Source organism: Lutra lutra, chromosome 5 (genome assembly GCF_902655055.1).
Source record: "Lutra lutra chromosome 5, mLutLut1.2, whole genome shotgun sequence".
Lineage (NCBI taxonomy): Eukaryota > Metazoa > Chordata > Mammalia > Carnivora > Mustelidae > Lutra > Lutra lutra.
The window spans coordinates 39,963,118-39,976,558 of record NC_062282.1 but is presented as its reverse complement, the minus strand read 5'-3'; the positions used below and the strand labels follow the sequence as shown (position 1 = coordinate 39,976,558).

Genomic DNA, 13,441 nt, shown 5'->3' with positions numbered 1-13,441 from the left:
GAGTATGTGCATCTATATGGGCACCAGTAAATTACTAAAATAATTCACCCAACAGGCTTTAGTAATAGATAAGGGTTTTGGTGGGGAAATTTGCTTTCTTTTCCCCCTTAGTATTCCTGAATTATGCAAATTACTTTTAATCATAGTAATAACAAAATTCTACTGTGTCTGCTAAATCTAATATACCCACAAGTCCCAAAATGTTTATTAAATAGGGGCTCATGGTGTCAGCACATTGCTTCTTATAGGTTTGAGGTCTTGGAATCCATTCTTTATGTGTTTCCATTGCCTTACAAGGGAAATTGGTGCAAGTGCTTTTCATTGCATGCCCCACTCCTGATCCTGGGCTTTCTCAAATACAATATCTCTCACTCCTTCCTGGAACTCTGCCTATGCCCCTTCAACCCTTCACCAACTTGTTCTTTGTCCTCTTATAAGGCCTTCCTATATAAAGATTATTCCAAAGATTGCTACCACTGCTTTGCTGGAGAGCAGAGATGTGGACCCACCTTGTAGTTACAAAACAGGGCAGGCAGAGGTGCCTGAGTAGCTTAGTTGGGTAAGCATCTGCCTTCTGCTCAGGTCGTGATACCGGGTTTGTGGGATTGAGCCCTGTGTCGGGCTCCCTGCTCGGTGGGGAGTCTGCTTCTCCCTCTCCTGCTCCCCCTGCTTGTGCGCATGCTCTCTCTGACAAATAAATGAACTCTTAAAAGGCAAAAACAGGGCAGGCACTGCTGGCCTTGTCTGCTGACAAGAACCACAGACACAGGGACTGAAACAAGGTACATGCATCACCTTCCAGCGGGCTTTGGTCAGTTAAGGGGGACAAATAAGAGATTGCCTTCTGTCTCTATTGCTCCACTGGTGGCAGACTGGTCATGCTCATTGATGGTGCAGCCAGAAGCCTGAGGCATCTGGACAGATGTGGAGTCCCTGACTAGTTGGGTCTAGCTCTCACAAAAGTGTCTCCAGGCAAAACGGTGAGGCGGACCGTGGTTCCTAGGAGCAGAGACTGCTTCCTTGGTGTCCTGCCTCGTGCCATGCCTGTCATACCCAGAGCCTTCAATGGGCATTTGCCAAACCTTTTACTAAGGTTTTTTGGTGCTCTTAACATTTTTTTTCTGTCCACCCACGGAGCCCTTAGAATTGTCAGGCATCTGTCCTCCGTGCTACAGAAGCATATCTGATAAGTGTCAACACTTTTTGAAGTTTAATAGGTCACCTCTTCCTTCCAGGAGCATTTTTGTTTGTTTCTGAAGAAGAATAAAAAATTTTAAGTAAGCAAGATTATAACTTTTAAAATAACAAGACAAGTCGCCCCCACGGGGACCAGGCAGTTGAGTTCAGAGCACTTTATCAAGGCATCTTTCCTGGCAGGAAACACTCCAGCGGTGGCAGATCCTTCAGATTGCACTAGAGACACAAGGGCCATTTCCTCAGGTTTTTCTTGTAAATAGAGTTCTAATATATCTAATAATATCACGTGTGACCTCCTGCTTTAAGAAAGTAGTGCCCACCCTCAGTCTTGATTAATTTAAGGTGGTCGCGGTGATTCTCTTCCCCTTGCTAACAATTGGCTTAGAAAAAGTCATGGTAATAATTATAGCCAATAAGATATAAGGAAAGATTTTTGAGTGGCATAGGGGTGGGGTTGGGAAAGTGTCCCATTTTATAAAGAAATGTGTCTGCTATGGCCTCCACGTGTTGTGTTGGCTGTTGCTGCCATCTTTTAACCATGGGTTAAAGGACCAAAGCCAACACCCTGAGGACAGCAGGGCAGAATTATGGAAAGAATCGAGTTTTTGATGATGTTGTTGAGCCACTAAGTTAACCAGCCCTGGACCTGCCATCTCTCAGACTGTTCCTCTGTTGAGAAATATTACCCTTTATTGTTTAAGCCAGTTTCAGTTAAGTGTTTTTTCCTTAAGGCCAAAAAACTAAACACGAGGGAGCCAACCATGATCAGAAGATTGCCAAGCATGCAAGGACTCCAAGCGAGGTGAGTCAATTAAATTCTTTAAATGGTGAATAGTCCCGTGTGTGATTCTCTGTTTTCCCATAGAAACCAGACAGTCGAGTCCTCTAGCGCACTCTCCCTTTCCCTGAACACTGTGAGGTGAACGTTGCCAAATTTAAGCTCCACTTTGGAGAGCTCGGGAATCTTTTGAGGTGGATTTGAGCCCTGAGAGCTAAGGAATTTCTCCTAGGCATCCAAAGTCACAATCTGTTAGGGACTCTGTCCTCTTCCTGGTGACTGCCATGGTCTGGGTTCCGACATACCTGTCCTCCCAGGTCTCCACTGTGCGGTGGGGAGGCACCTGGAGGGCTGAGGGGGAAGCCTCAGCTCCCACCCCGGGTCCACTGTGGTACTCTCTGCCCTATCAGCCAGTGACTTGACTTGTGTGAGGATGCTTTATTTGGGAAGAATATTCTCTTTCCAATAAATATCCTTTAAATCAGTCTCCCCGTGTTTAAAATGTTATCAATACAGTAAAAGGAATGTGGTGGTTTCAGACACTCCTTATTTGCAGTTCTAACTCTATATGCCTGCCTCCATACAAACTTGTCAGGATCATTCAGTAGTCAAAATAGGATAAAAGTAAACCGTCCTTCCTAGGAAAAGCTTAGTTGATGAATAATAGTTAATGTAAGACCAGGTAGTAAAGGAGCTTTGGATGGTAGGATCTGAACATGAGGGCAGCCCCAGTTCCCATGCTGGGGATCCGTTGTAAGCCTCCAGCTAGAGACGGCTCTCCTAGACCTAGAGAATGAGATCAGCATGTCCTGAACCAAGCAAAGACCCATGAAGTCTTTTAAAGAGACAAAAGAGTCCCCAAGTCCATTATCCCGTGTAGGCATTACAAGGCAAAATAAAGACCAGTGCCTCAGAGGATGTGCTGGTCATTTGTGGCAGTGGCTACAGTAGGAGCTATGCCACAACACGGAGAGCTCACGGTCTCCTGGGCAGCATTTGCAGCTTTTTATCTGTCCATGAGGAGGGCAGAGGTATTTCAAGACAAAGTGGTCATTGCTCTAGTTCTGAGTTTCAAAATCTAGTTCTTGAGTCTACAAGAGAGACAAGTCTAAAAGCCAAAGCACTTTGATTTTTTACTTTGCCGAAGAAGGCTTTGGTGGGAAAGAATTTCTGCTGGCATTCCAAAACTTTTTTCTATCAAGAGCAGACATGGAGAACTGATCACCTAGAGCTTACGCATTAAACTTAGAGTGGGGAAGAACACATGCCGACTCAAGTACAGCTTTCTGGTTCATACAAAAAGAAGATAAAATCCTCTCAGGGCAGATGAAGGAGTAGGGAGAGGTTGGAAAGAAGAGAGCATGATTAGTTGCTTGTGCTAACCCCTAGTCCCTGACAACCACCTGATTCAAAATGTGCTGGTAGATTCTAGACACGCTAATTCAGCATTTACTGCGTGCCTGACCCTGTTCCAGGTGCTTCAGATATATTCTTCAACAAAACAGAGGTGCCTGTCTCCTTTAGCTTAAGAGCCTAACTAGGGAAGACAGATGTAACCAGTACACATAATAAATTATTCAGTGTACTCTGGTGATAAAAGAAAAAATAGAGGAAGATAAAGATGTAAAGCCTGATTGAAATTCAAAGCCTGGGGGCACCTGGCTGGCTCAGTTGCTGGAACATGTGACTCTTGGTCTTGGGGTGGCGAGTTCAAGCCCCACATTGTTTTGAGAGTTTTGGGTTTTTTGTTGTTGTTGTTGTTTTTTACTTAAAAATAAAATCTTCAAAAAAAAAAAAAAAGAAAGAAAGAAAAAGAAGCACTTTGCCACAGTTTTCTATTAGTTTCTATTAGTTTTTTGACCATGGGAACCCTACAAAGAATGGTTATAAGCAACTGGGGCCAGGCCCTTCCTGAGGCAAGGGAGGCACATGTGTAACAGGTCTTGAACTTAATGAGAGTCACCCATGAAAATATTTAAAGATGAGAAACAGGCCCCAGGGGAGGCCACAGCTCTGCAGAGCATCCTGGAGCCTTAAATTTCTTCTGTGTTCTAAACTTGCCTTTGGGAAAGGGAAAGACACCCACAAATTAAATCCAGACATCTCCCAAAATGGCCCGAAGGATGAACATGCCTGTGGCCCCCCAGGAACGGACCCTCAGAGCACAGCTTCACTCTGCAGGGTTTGGTCATTTATGATCGCAAACCCGCTACTGGCGTCTTCCCATCAGTCACTGCCTAGCACTGCGGGGCTTCCCGAAACATTCGTTTGTGTTTTCTTGTTAGCTTTTCTAAACTCACAACCAAGAAAATATTCAATAAGTAAAATTACCCACGACGTATAATTTTCTCCACATTTCTTACAAAGGTTGTCTTTTCCAGACTTCAACAACTAGTTAAAGCCATCAGGAAGGGATTACTGTTGTTATGAAATGTATAAACAGTTGATTATACAAGATTCTCATTTTAGCCATGGCATCTGGCAGTCTCCCCACGTGTCTGAGGGTTCACGTGCATGCATTTGTGGACACACACAGGCACAGAATGTAGAAAGAGGGCCCCGTAGATAAACTCACAAGTGCCCTTTACAGAGTAGGTGATCGTTTAAGGTATAAATGCAGAATTGCAATAGAAACTTTCTTGGCCTCACCACTCAGCCTAAAAGGGTGTCTTGCTGTGGGAGAGAATAAATGTCTATAGACATGGCAGAGGTCTTATTTTGGGGAAGATTGAGCCATCCTCCACCCACAGACAGGGGACATGGTTTGGGCCTGATCAGCCTTTGAAATTCCATTTCCCGTGCCGTAGTGATTGGTTCAGAAAGCGATCAACCCCAGCCAATGAGAGTCTTTCCCAGGACTTGGGCTGGCACCATCTGGAAAGAGATCTGTTCTTCTACCAGGGCTGCTAATCTGGTGAAATGTGAGCCTGGAGTTTCTTTGGCATCTTTGCCTCCACATGGGGAGTCAGCCTGAGGATGAAGCCAAGAGAAAAGGGACACGGTGTCCTGAGAGGTCACCTGAGTCCTAGGACATAACTGCTCTGAGGACTTCACGTGATATGAATTAATACATTTCCTTCTTTGCTTCAACAAAGTTAAACTGGGTTTTTCTCTCTTGCAACCCCATCAATGCTAATACGCACAGGATCATAAAACATAATGATCACTGCACCTGCCATGTACCAGGCACGGTCCCAGGTGCCTTACGAACTCCTTCCAGTAGTGCTCTAAGTTGGTTGATGTTATTCAATCTCAGGAGAGAAAAATAAGGACCTAATTGTAAGATTAAATTGCCCATCCAAAGACTTATGGTTAGCAGATCGTCTACTGGCAATTTGAACACAGAACACTAAGGATCTTGAGTTCATGATCCTCCCACCCTAGGCACCAGCAGTAGCATGGTCAGAAAAAGAGCTGGCATCACAAGACCCTGAAAGTCACTTATTAGCAATTCTTAGATATTCATTTACTTACTTGTGAGTGGGGGTTAATATCTTGTGAAATAATATGAGCAAAATTGGCAAATTATGTCTTTACCATTGGCTCTTTTTTTCAATAGCTTTATGGAGATAGAATTCTCATACCATACAATTTATCCATTGAAGGTGTATAATTCAGTGTTTTTTTTGTACATTCATAGATTTGTACAATCATCACTACATTCAGTGCTAGAACATGTTTATCGCCTTGAGAGGAAAACGATACCCTTTAGCTATCATCCCTCTCTCTCCTTGATACCTCTCCAAAGATGCTCCCCGCCACAACCCTCCTAGCCCTAAGCAACCACGAATCTACTTTCCACCTCTGTAGATTTCTTTATTCTGGACTTGGATATGAATAAAAGCATAATCTGTGGTCTTCTGTGACTGCCTTATTTTTTTAATTGAGGTATAATTGACATCCTAGTTTCAGGTATACAGTATAATGATTTGATATTTGTATATTTTGTGAAGTGATCACTACAATGTCTAGTTAATATCCATCACCATATATAGTTACTAAATTTGTTTTCTCATTATAAGAACTTTTAAGATTTATTCTCTTTACTACTTTCAAATAAGCAGTATGGTATTATTAACTATAGTCACCAAGCTGTAGATTATATCCCTAGCTTATTTATTTTATAGCTGGAAGTTTCTACCTGTTGTCTCTAATCACCAGTTTCTCCCCCTCCCCATCCCTGCCTCTGACAGTCACCAATGATCTTGGTTTTCGTTTTTGTTACTGTTTTGGGTTTTTTTTTTAGATCCTACATGTAAGTGAAATCATACAGGATCTATCTCTCTCTGACTTATTATACTTAGCATAATGCCCTCAGGGTTCATCCTTGTTGTTAATGGCAAGATTTCCTTCATTTTTACGGGTGAGTAATATTCCACAATATACCTACACATCTTTATCCGTTCATCCATGAACGAACACTTAGGTTGTTTTCATATCTTGTATATTATAAATACTACCATGAACATGGGGGTGCTTATATTTTTTCTTGTTGTTATTTTCATTTTCTTTGGATAAATACCCAGAAATGTAATTGCTGGATCATATGATAGTTCTGTTTTTTAATTTTTGGAGGAATTTCCAAACTACTTCACATAGTACAATTTTCTACCAACAGTACACAAGGCTTCTCTTGCCAACACTTATTATTTCTTGTCTCTTTTATAATAACCATTATAACATATGAGGTGATGTCTCATTGTGGTTTTGATTTGCATTTCCCTCGCGATTAGTGATGTATCTTTTCACATACCTGTTGGCCATCTGTATGCCTTCTTTGGAAAAATGTCTATTCAGATCTTCTGCCAATTTTTAAATAAGATTGGAAGTTTTGCTATTGTGTTGTAGGAGTTCTTTATATTTTTGTTATTAGCCCCTTATCAGATAAGTGATTTGCAAATATTTTCTCCCATTTGTTAGGTAGCCTTTTCATTTTGTTGATTGTTTCCTTTCTTGTCCAGAAGCATTTTAGTTTGATGTTGCACTACATATTTGTTTTTGTTTTTATTGCATTTTCTTTTGGTGTCCGGTCCAAAAAATATTCACCAAGACTTATGTCAAGGGGCTTACTGCTTATATTTTCTTATGGAAGTTTTATGGTTTCAGGTTTTACATTCAAGTCTTTAATCCATTTTGATTAATTTTTGTTTATGGTATGAGATAGTGGTTCAGTTTCATTCTTTTACATGTGGCTGTCCATTTTTCCCAACACTGTTTTTTGGAGAGACTGTCCTGTCCCCATTGTTTATTCTTGGCTCCTTTGTTATAAATTAATTAGTCATATATGTGTGGGTATGTTTCTGGTCTCTATTCTGTTCCATTGATCTATGTGTCTGTTATATCAGTACCATAGTCTTTTGATTGTTATAGCTTTGTAATATGGTTTAAAATCAGGGTGTGTGGTGCCCTAGCTTTGTTCTTTCTCAAGAGTGGTTTGGCTGTTTGGGGTCTTTCATGGTTCTGTGAAAATTTCAAGATTGTTCTATTTCTGTAAAAAATGCCGTTGGAATATTGATAGGGATTACATTGAATCTATAAATTGTTTTGGGTATTATAGACATTTTAACAACATTCTTCTTTTTTTTTTTTAAGATTTTATTTATTTATTTGACAGAGAGAAAGAGAGATCACAAGTAGGCAGAGAGAGAGAAGGGGAAGCAGGCTCCCTGCTGAGCAGAGAGCCGGATGTGGGGCTCAATCCCAGGATCCTGGGATCATGACCTGAGCTGAAGGCAGAGGCTTTAACCCACTGAGCCACCCAGGCGCCCCTAACAACATTCTTCTAATTCACGAGCACAGAATGTCTATTTGTGTCTTTGATTTCTTTTGTTGGCATCTTATAGTGTTCAGTGTACAGGTCTTTCACCTCCTTTGTTAAATTTATTCCTAGCTATTTTATTCTTTTGATGTAATTGTAAACGGGAACTACTTTTGCTTCATCCCATACCTTTTGGCATATTGTGTTTCCATTCCCATTTGTTTCAGGTATTATTTCCTTTTTTATTTTTTTTCTTTGATGCAGTAGTATATTGTTTGTTTCAGTAGTATATTATTTGTTCTCCACATATTTGTGAATTTTCTAGTTTTCTTCTTGTAATTGATTTCTAGTTTCATACAACTGTTGTCAGAAGAAATTCGTGATATTTCAGTCTTCTTAAAGTTATTAAGACTTGGTTTGTAACCTAACATATCCTGGAGAATGTTTCATATGTACTTGGGAAGAATGTTTATTTTGCTACTTTTGGATGGAATGTTTTTATGTTCTTAACTACATCTGATTTAATGTGTCATTTAAGGCCAAGGTTTTCTTACTGATTTTCTATCAGGAGAATCCATCCATTGATGAAAGTGGGCTTAAACTCCTATTATTGTATTGCTATTTTTTCCTTTATGTCTGTTAATATTTGCTTTATATATTTAGTTGTTACTATGATGGGTGCATAAATATTTCCAAATGTTATATCTTCTTATTGGATTGACCACTTTATGTAATGCCCTTCTTTGCCCTTATTACAGTCTTTGTCTTAATGTCTATTTTGTCTGATATAAGTGCAGCTACCACTGCTTTCTTTTGGTTTCCATTTGTATGGAATATCTTTTTTCATGCCTTCACTTTCAGTCTCTGTGTGTCCTTACATATCAAATGAGTCTCTATAGATAACATATAGATGGGTCTTGGTTTGTGTTTTTCTTAAATCTATTCACCCAATCTATGTCTTTTGATTGGGGAACTTAGACCATTTATATTTAAAGTAATCATTGATAGGTATGTACATGCTGCCATTTAAAAAAAAATATTTTCTAGCTGTTTTATAGTTCCTTGTTCCTTCCTTCTCTTGTTCTCTTCCTTTGAGATGTGGTTTTCTGTAGTGCTGTGCTTAGATTCCTTTATCTTCTGTGTAATTAAAAAGCCTAAAAGTTACCATGAGTCTTGTATATAACAATTCATATTTATTACAGGTTACTGTAAGTTGGTAACTTAGGTTTGAATGAATTAGAAGTTACTACATTTTTCATTTTTATTCTCCCCTTCCCATGTTTTATATTTTTGTGTCACATTTTACATTTTTAAATCCTGCATATCTCTTATCTAATTATTGTAGTTTGAGCTAGTTTTTACTTCTTTTGTCTTTAAACTCCCATACTAGCTTTGTAAGTGATTAACTACCTTTATAACATTAGATTATTCTCAAAGTTTTACTATGTATTTATCAGTGATATTTATACTGTCCTGTATTTTTCTGTTAGTAATTAGCACTTTTATTTCAGCTTAAAGAAGTACTCTTAAGATTTCTTGTAGGGCTGAATTAGTGTGATAAATTCCCTTAGCTTTTGCTTGTCTGGAAAATGCTTTATCTCTCTTTCAATTCTGAATGACAGCTTTGGCCAGGCAGAGTATTTTTGGCTGGCAGAAATGTTTCTTTCAGCAGTTTGAATATATCATGCCATTCCTCTGGCCTGCAGAGATTCTGCTGAAAATCTGAATTGTCTTATGGGGGATTTCCTTATACATAATAAGTTGTTTTTCTCTTGCTACTTTTAAGATTCTCTTCTTATCTTTAACTTGACATTATTATAATGTGACTTGTTGTAGGTCTCTTCAATGTGGGTCTATATGTAACTCTTTGGGCTTTCTGGATCTGGATGGCTATTTCCCTCCCTAGAATAGGGAAGTTTTCAGTAATTATTCTTCAAATAAATTTCCTACCTTTTTTTCTCTCTCTCTTCCCCTTGTAAGAGCCCTTTCATGTGGAGTTTGGTCTGCTTGATGTTGTCCTAGAACCCCCATGAGCTGTTTTCATTTTTTTTTCATTCTTTTTACTTTATGCAGCCCTGATTGTGTGAATGCCAGTGCCTGTCTTTGAGTTTACTGATTCTCTCTTCCATTTCATCTAGTCTGCTTTTAAACCTCTCCAGTTGTATTTTTCAGTTCAGTAAACTTCAGTATTTTCAGCTCTATAACTTCTATTTTGTAATTACCTATATTTCCCATTTGTTGAAATTCTCACTAGGTTCATCCATCATTCTCCCCAGTACAGTGAGCATCATTATGACCATTATTTCTAACTCTTTATGAGGTAAGTCACAGATCTCCATTTCTTCAGGGACTTTTTCTGAGGTTTTATTTTGTTCTTTTGTTTGTAACATAGTCCTCTGTTTCTTCATTTTCCTTGACTCTGTTTCTATGCATTACATAAAACAGCCACCTCTCCCAGTCTTAAGAGCGGCCTTACATAGGAGATGAATCTTATTGCTCAAACTTGTTCTAGCTCTTGGTTGTCTCTCAAACCTCTGTGACTGTCAAACTAGCATAATTTATTTTTAGCGACTGCCAGTAGTTGAGAGTGTGCCATGACCTGTCAGTGTCCCAAAAAGGAGGATCTCAGTCAGCACCTAGATTCAGGCTGACTGAAGCTAGATCCTCAGGCAGCAACTTTTAAAGTATGAAAATATGCACAGTTCTGTGGAACTGCAAGCATAAGTCCCACTGGCCACCATATTTAGGCAATCCAGAGGTGTCCCATGGGTGGCCACTGCAAAAAGTCAGAGTGCCAAAGGAGTGTACAAGCAGTTCAGATAAGCTCATAGAGGGCTTTCACAGAACAACGGCCTCAGCCACAGAGATCAGGGAGCTAGACTTCAGTCGGCACAGGAACCTATCTGGGAGATAGGGTGAGCTGAGCTGAGCTGAGGTGAGGCAGAGGGAGAGCATAAAAATGGTGATCACTGGCTTCCACCCCTGAGAACCCCTCAGTAGGCTGCTAGATGTATGCCAGACTGGATGCCAGCTCCTCAGGCCAAAACTATAGGATAAGCAAGTAGGCCTCTTTCAGAGGAAGACTGGGGATATGTTTTAGTCTATTTGTACATGCCCTGGGGGTAGTAGCTGACCAAAACTGATCTCTCCAGTTGCTGCAATCTCTGCGGAACCCAGGAAGGCAAGCTCTGCTGGCCACCACAGCCAGGTAATCAAGGAGGCACCCCAAGGCATCAGCTACAAAATCTGGGGCACTAGACACTGTAAGTGTTCCTCTCTGGAAGATACTGGTGCTCTGGAGCATGCCATAGGGTTAGCACAAAGATAGCACCCACCCTCCAATGTTTCTGGGAAGGATTATATTCAACCCTTAGATATGATTTAATTGGAAGCCTATCCCTCAAGCCACAACTATGAAGATAAACTAATACGCCTCTTTCACAGAAAGACAGGGCCCCTTGGACTGTGGCCTCTTGCTGTATCCTGGGGATGGTAACTGGTTATCGGTTATAATCCTGTGGGATGTACAAGTAAAGCCCCACAGGGTCCCAGAGTCTGTGATCTAGAGCTGCCCATTAGCAGCCAGAAAATTCAGGGTGCCCCCACAGAGCTACAGGCTCCTTTTTGGGAGACACCACTGAGCTAATACAAGGCAGAGTGAGGGTACAGAAGTGATGTCCACTGGCCTCTGTCCTGAGAATATTTCAGTGGGCCCCTATGTGTAAGTTAACTTAGATGGTTACTCCTCAGGATGACGCTTGAAGATAAGCAAATAAACCTCTTCTGCAGAAAGTCTGGTGCTTTTCAACTAGCTGCCTCTGCCCTGGGCCCTGGTGTGGTTGGATCTTAGTGTGCACGCCCTTCAAGGGCCTTTTCTCATTCACTGTAGCTTTGTGGGTCTCCTAGATGTGGGCCCCATTGGTTTTCAAAGCTAGATGTTTTGGGGGATCATCTCTTAGGGCCAGGATGTTGGTTGGGATGTCCAATGTGGACTTCAAAGCCTTCACTCCTTGGGGAGAAGCTCCAGGTTTTGAGTTCCCCCCTCATTGTAGGTCACCATGCCAGGGACTGGGTTTATAGTGAAATTGTGTCTCAGCCTCACCTACCTGCTTTGATAGAAGTTTTTGTTTGTTTGCCTGGTGTGTGAGTCACTCAGCTAGTTTTGGGTGTTTTAATTTATTTTTTCAGAGGAAACTGTCCCATATGTAGCTGTAGATGCAGTGTATCTGTGGAAGGAGGTGAATCTGGAATCTTCCTCCATCGCAGTCTTGAATCAGGATCTGTGACTGCCTTCTTTGTTTTACCATAATGCTTCTAAGGTTTATCCATATTGTAATATGTATCAATACTTCATTCCTTTTTATTGCACGAATGATTATTGATGTCTTTTGAGATTATGGGGTGCTTTAAGAATCCCCTGAAAGCTGGAATCCCTTTCCCTGCAAACATACATATGTAACAGTTTCTAAGGGTTCCTGGATCCCTTGAGTCCCATTCATGGAACCCAGTGTAAGTTATATAAGTATTCATTACTAAAAGCCAGACATGACTTTAAATGACACTTCTTTGCAATGGGCTGTCTTTCCTGTGTACATGTAACTCTGAGCAACATAGGCCCCACTGAGCAGTGTTGTGTAAGGAGACCGCCTTCCTGGGAAGCTACTCCGAGCAGAATAGAACTACAGACTCCAGTAGGCTCCCTGGGCTCATGCCATCCTCACGAACAACAGCTGCAGAGATTCTTTCAGGACTTTATGAAGATACAAGAGGATTAGATGAGAATGACTAAACAGCATGAAATAAGAACTATGTGCAGTTTACTATATAGTAAACTTTATAGTAAACATGTACTGTATGTTTATATAATAGGCTATAAATGATATACAGAGGGCTCTGGTAAGAGTTTCCTATTCCTCCTTGCTAGTTACTGGTGAAATCTTATCAAGTGTGGCTGAGAATATAGTCTCTTCTCTGGACAAGTCAGGGTTGTGATGATCCTCTTAGTTTCCCACACTGTTCCCCTAAGCTAGGAATCTGCACGTGGGAGTGTGGCTTTCTCCTAGCAGGGCCCTGGATTCCATGGAGGAAGCCTTCTTACCCAGTAGTTTGGATGGGGAGGAATCAGATCATTTGAAAAAAAAATAGGTTTAAGATAAGATATCCTTTCGACATTATTATCTTTCGCTGACACAAGGAAAAGATACATATATATGTAAACTTAACATTTTATTTGTACTTAAAGCATATACTGGGTTCAGATAAGCATGTGAAATTACTGATATTCAACTATTTGACACTCAAAACAGAGCTTTAAAGGGATACAACCTAAAACAGGTATTCATTTGAATCTAGGTCTTCTGATGGACATTCCAAACTACTTTTCTTGTATCAGCTACACTCAAATGTATCCTCTACAGTTTGTGTTTTACCAAAGTCGACCTAAACTTAAATGCGTTTGTTCTGGAATCTGAATATGGAGTATATTTCTAGTTTTTTTTTTTTTTTCTCTCCAGTCCCTTATAGCTGTCTTCCCCATACAGCTGTTGCCCATAATTTGCTACCAGCCTTTTCTTTTCTTTTTTTTTTTCTTTTTAAAGATTTTATTTATTTATTTGACAGACAGAGATCACAAGTAGGCAGAGAGGCAGGCAGAGAGAGAGAGAGAGAGGAGGAAGCAGGCTCCCTGCTGAGCAGAGAGCCCGATGCGG

The 13,441-nt window shown here is 40.6% G+C and overlaps 1 protein-coding gene across 1 annotated transcript in view; it reads left to right on the top strand.

The window, feature by feature from the left end:
* LOC125101136 (uncharacterized) overlaps positions 1–13,441 on the top strand; it is a 95,386-nt gene that overhangs the window by 41,689 nt on the left and 40,256 nt on the right. The window contains exon 8 of the mRNA XM_047731776.1: positions 1,929–1,999. Coding sequence (XP_047587732.1) covers positions 1,929–1,999 — 71 coding nt within the window. The remainder of the gene's footprint in view (positions 1–1,928; positions 2,000–13,441) is intronic.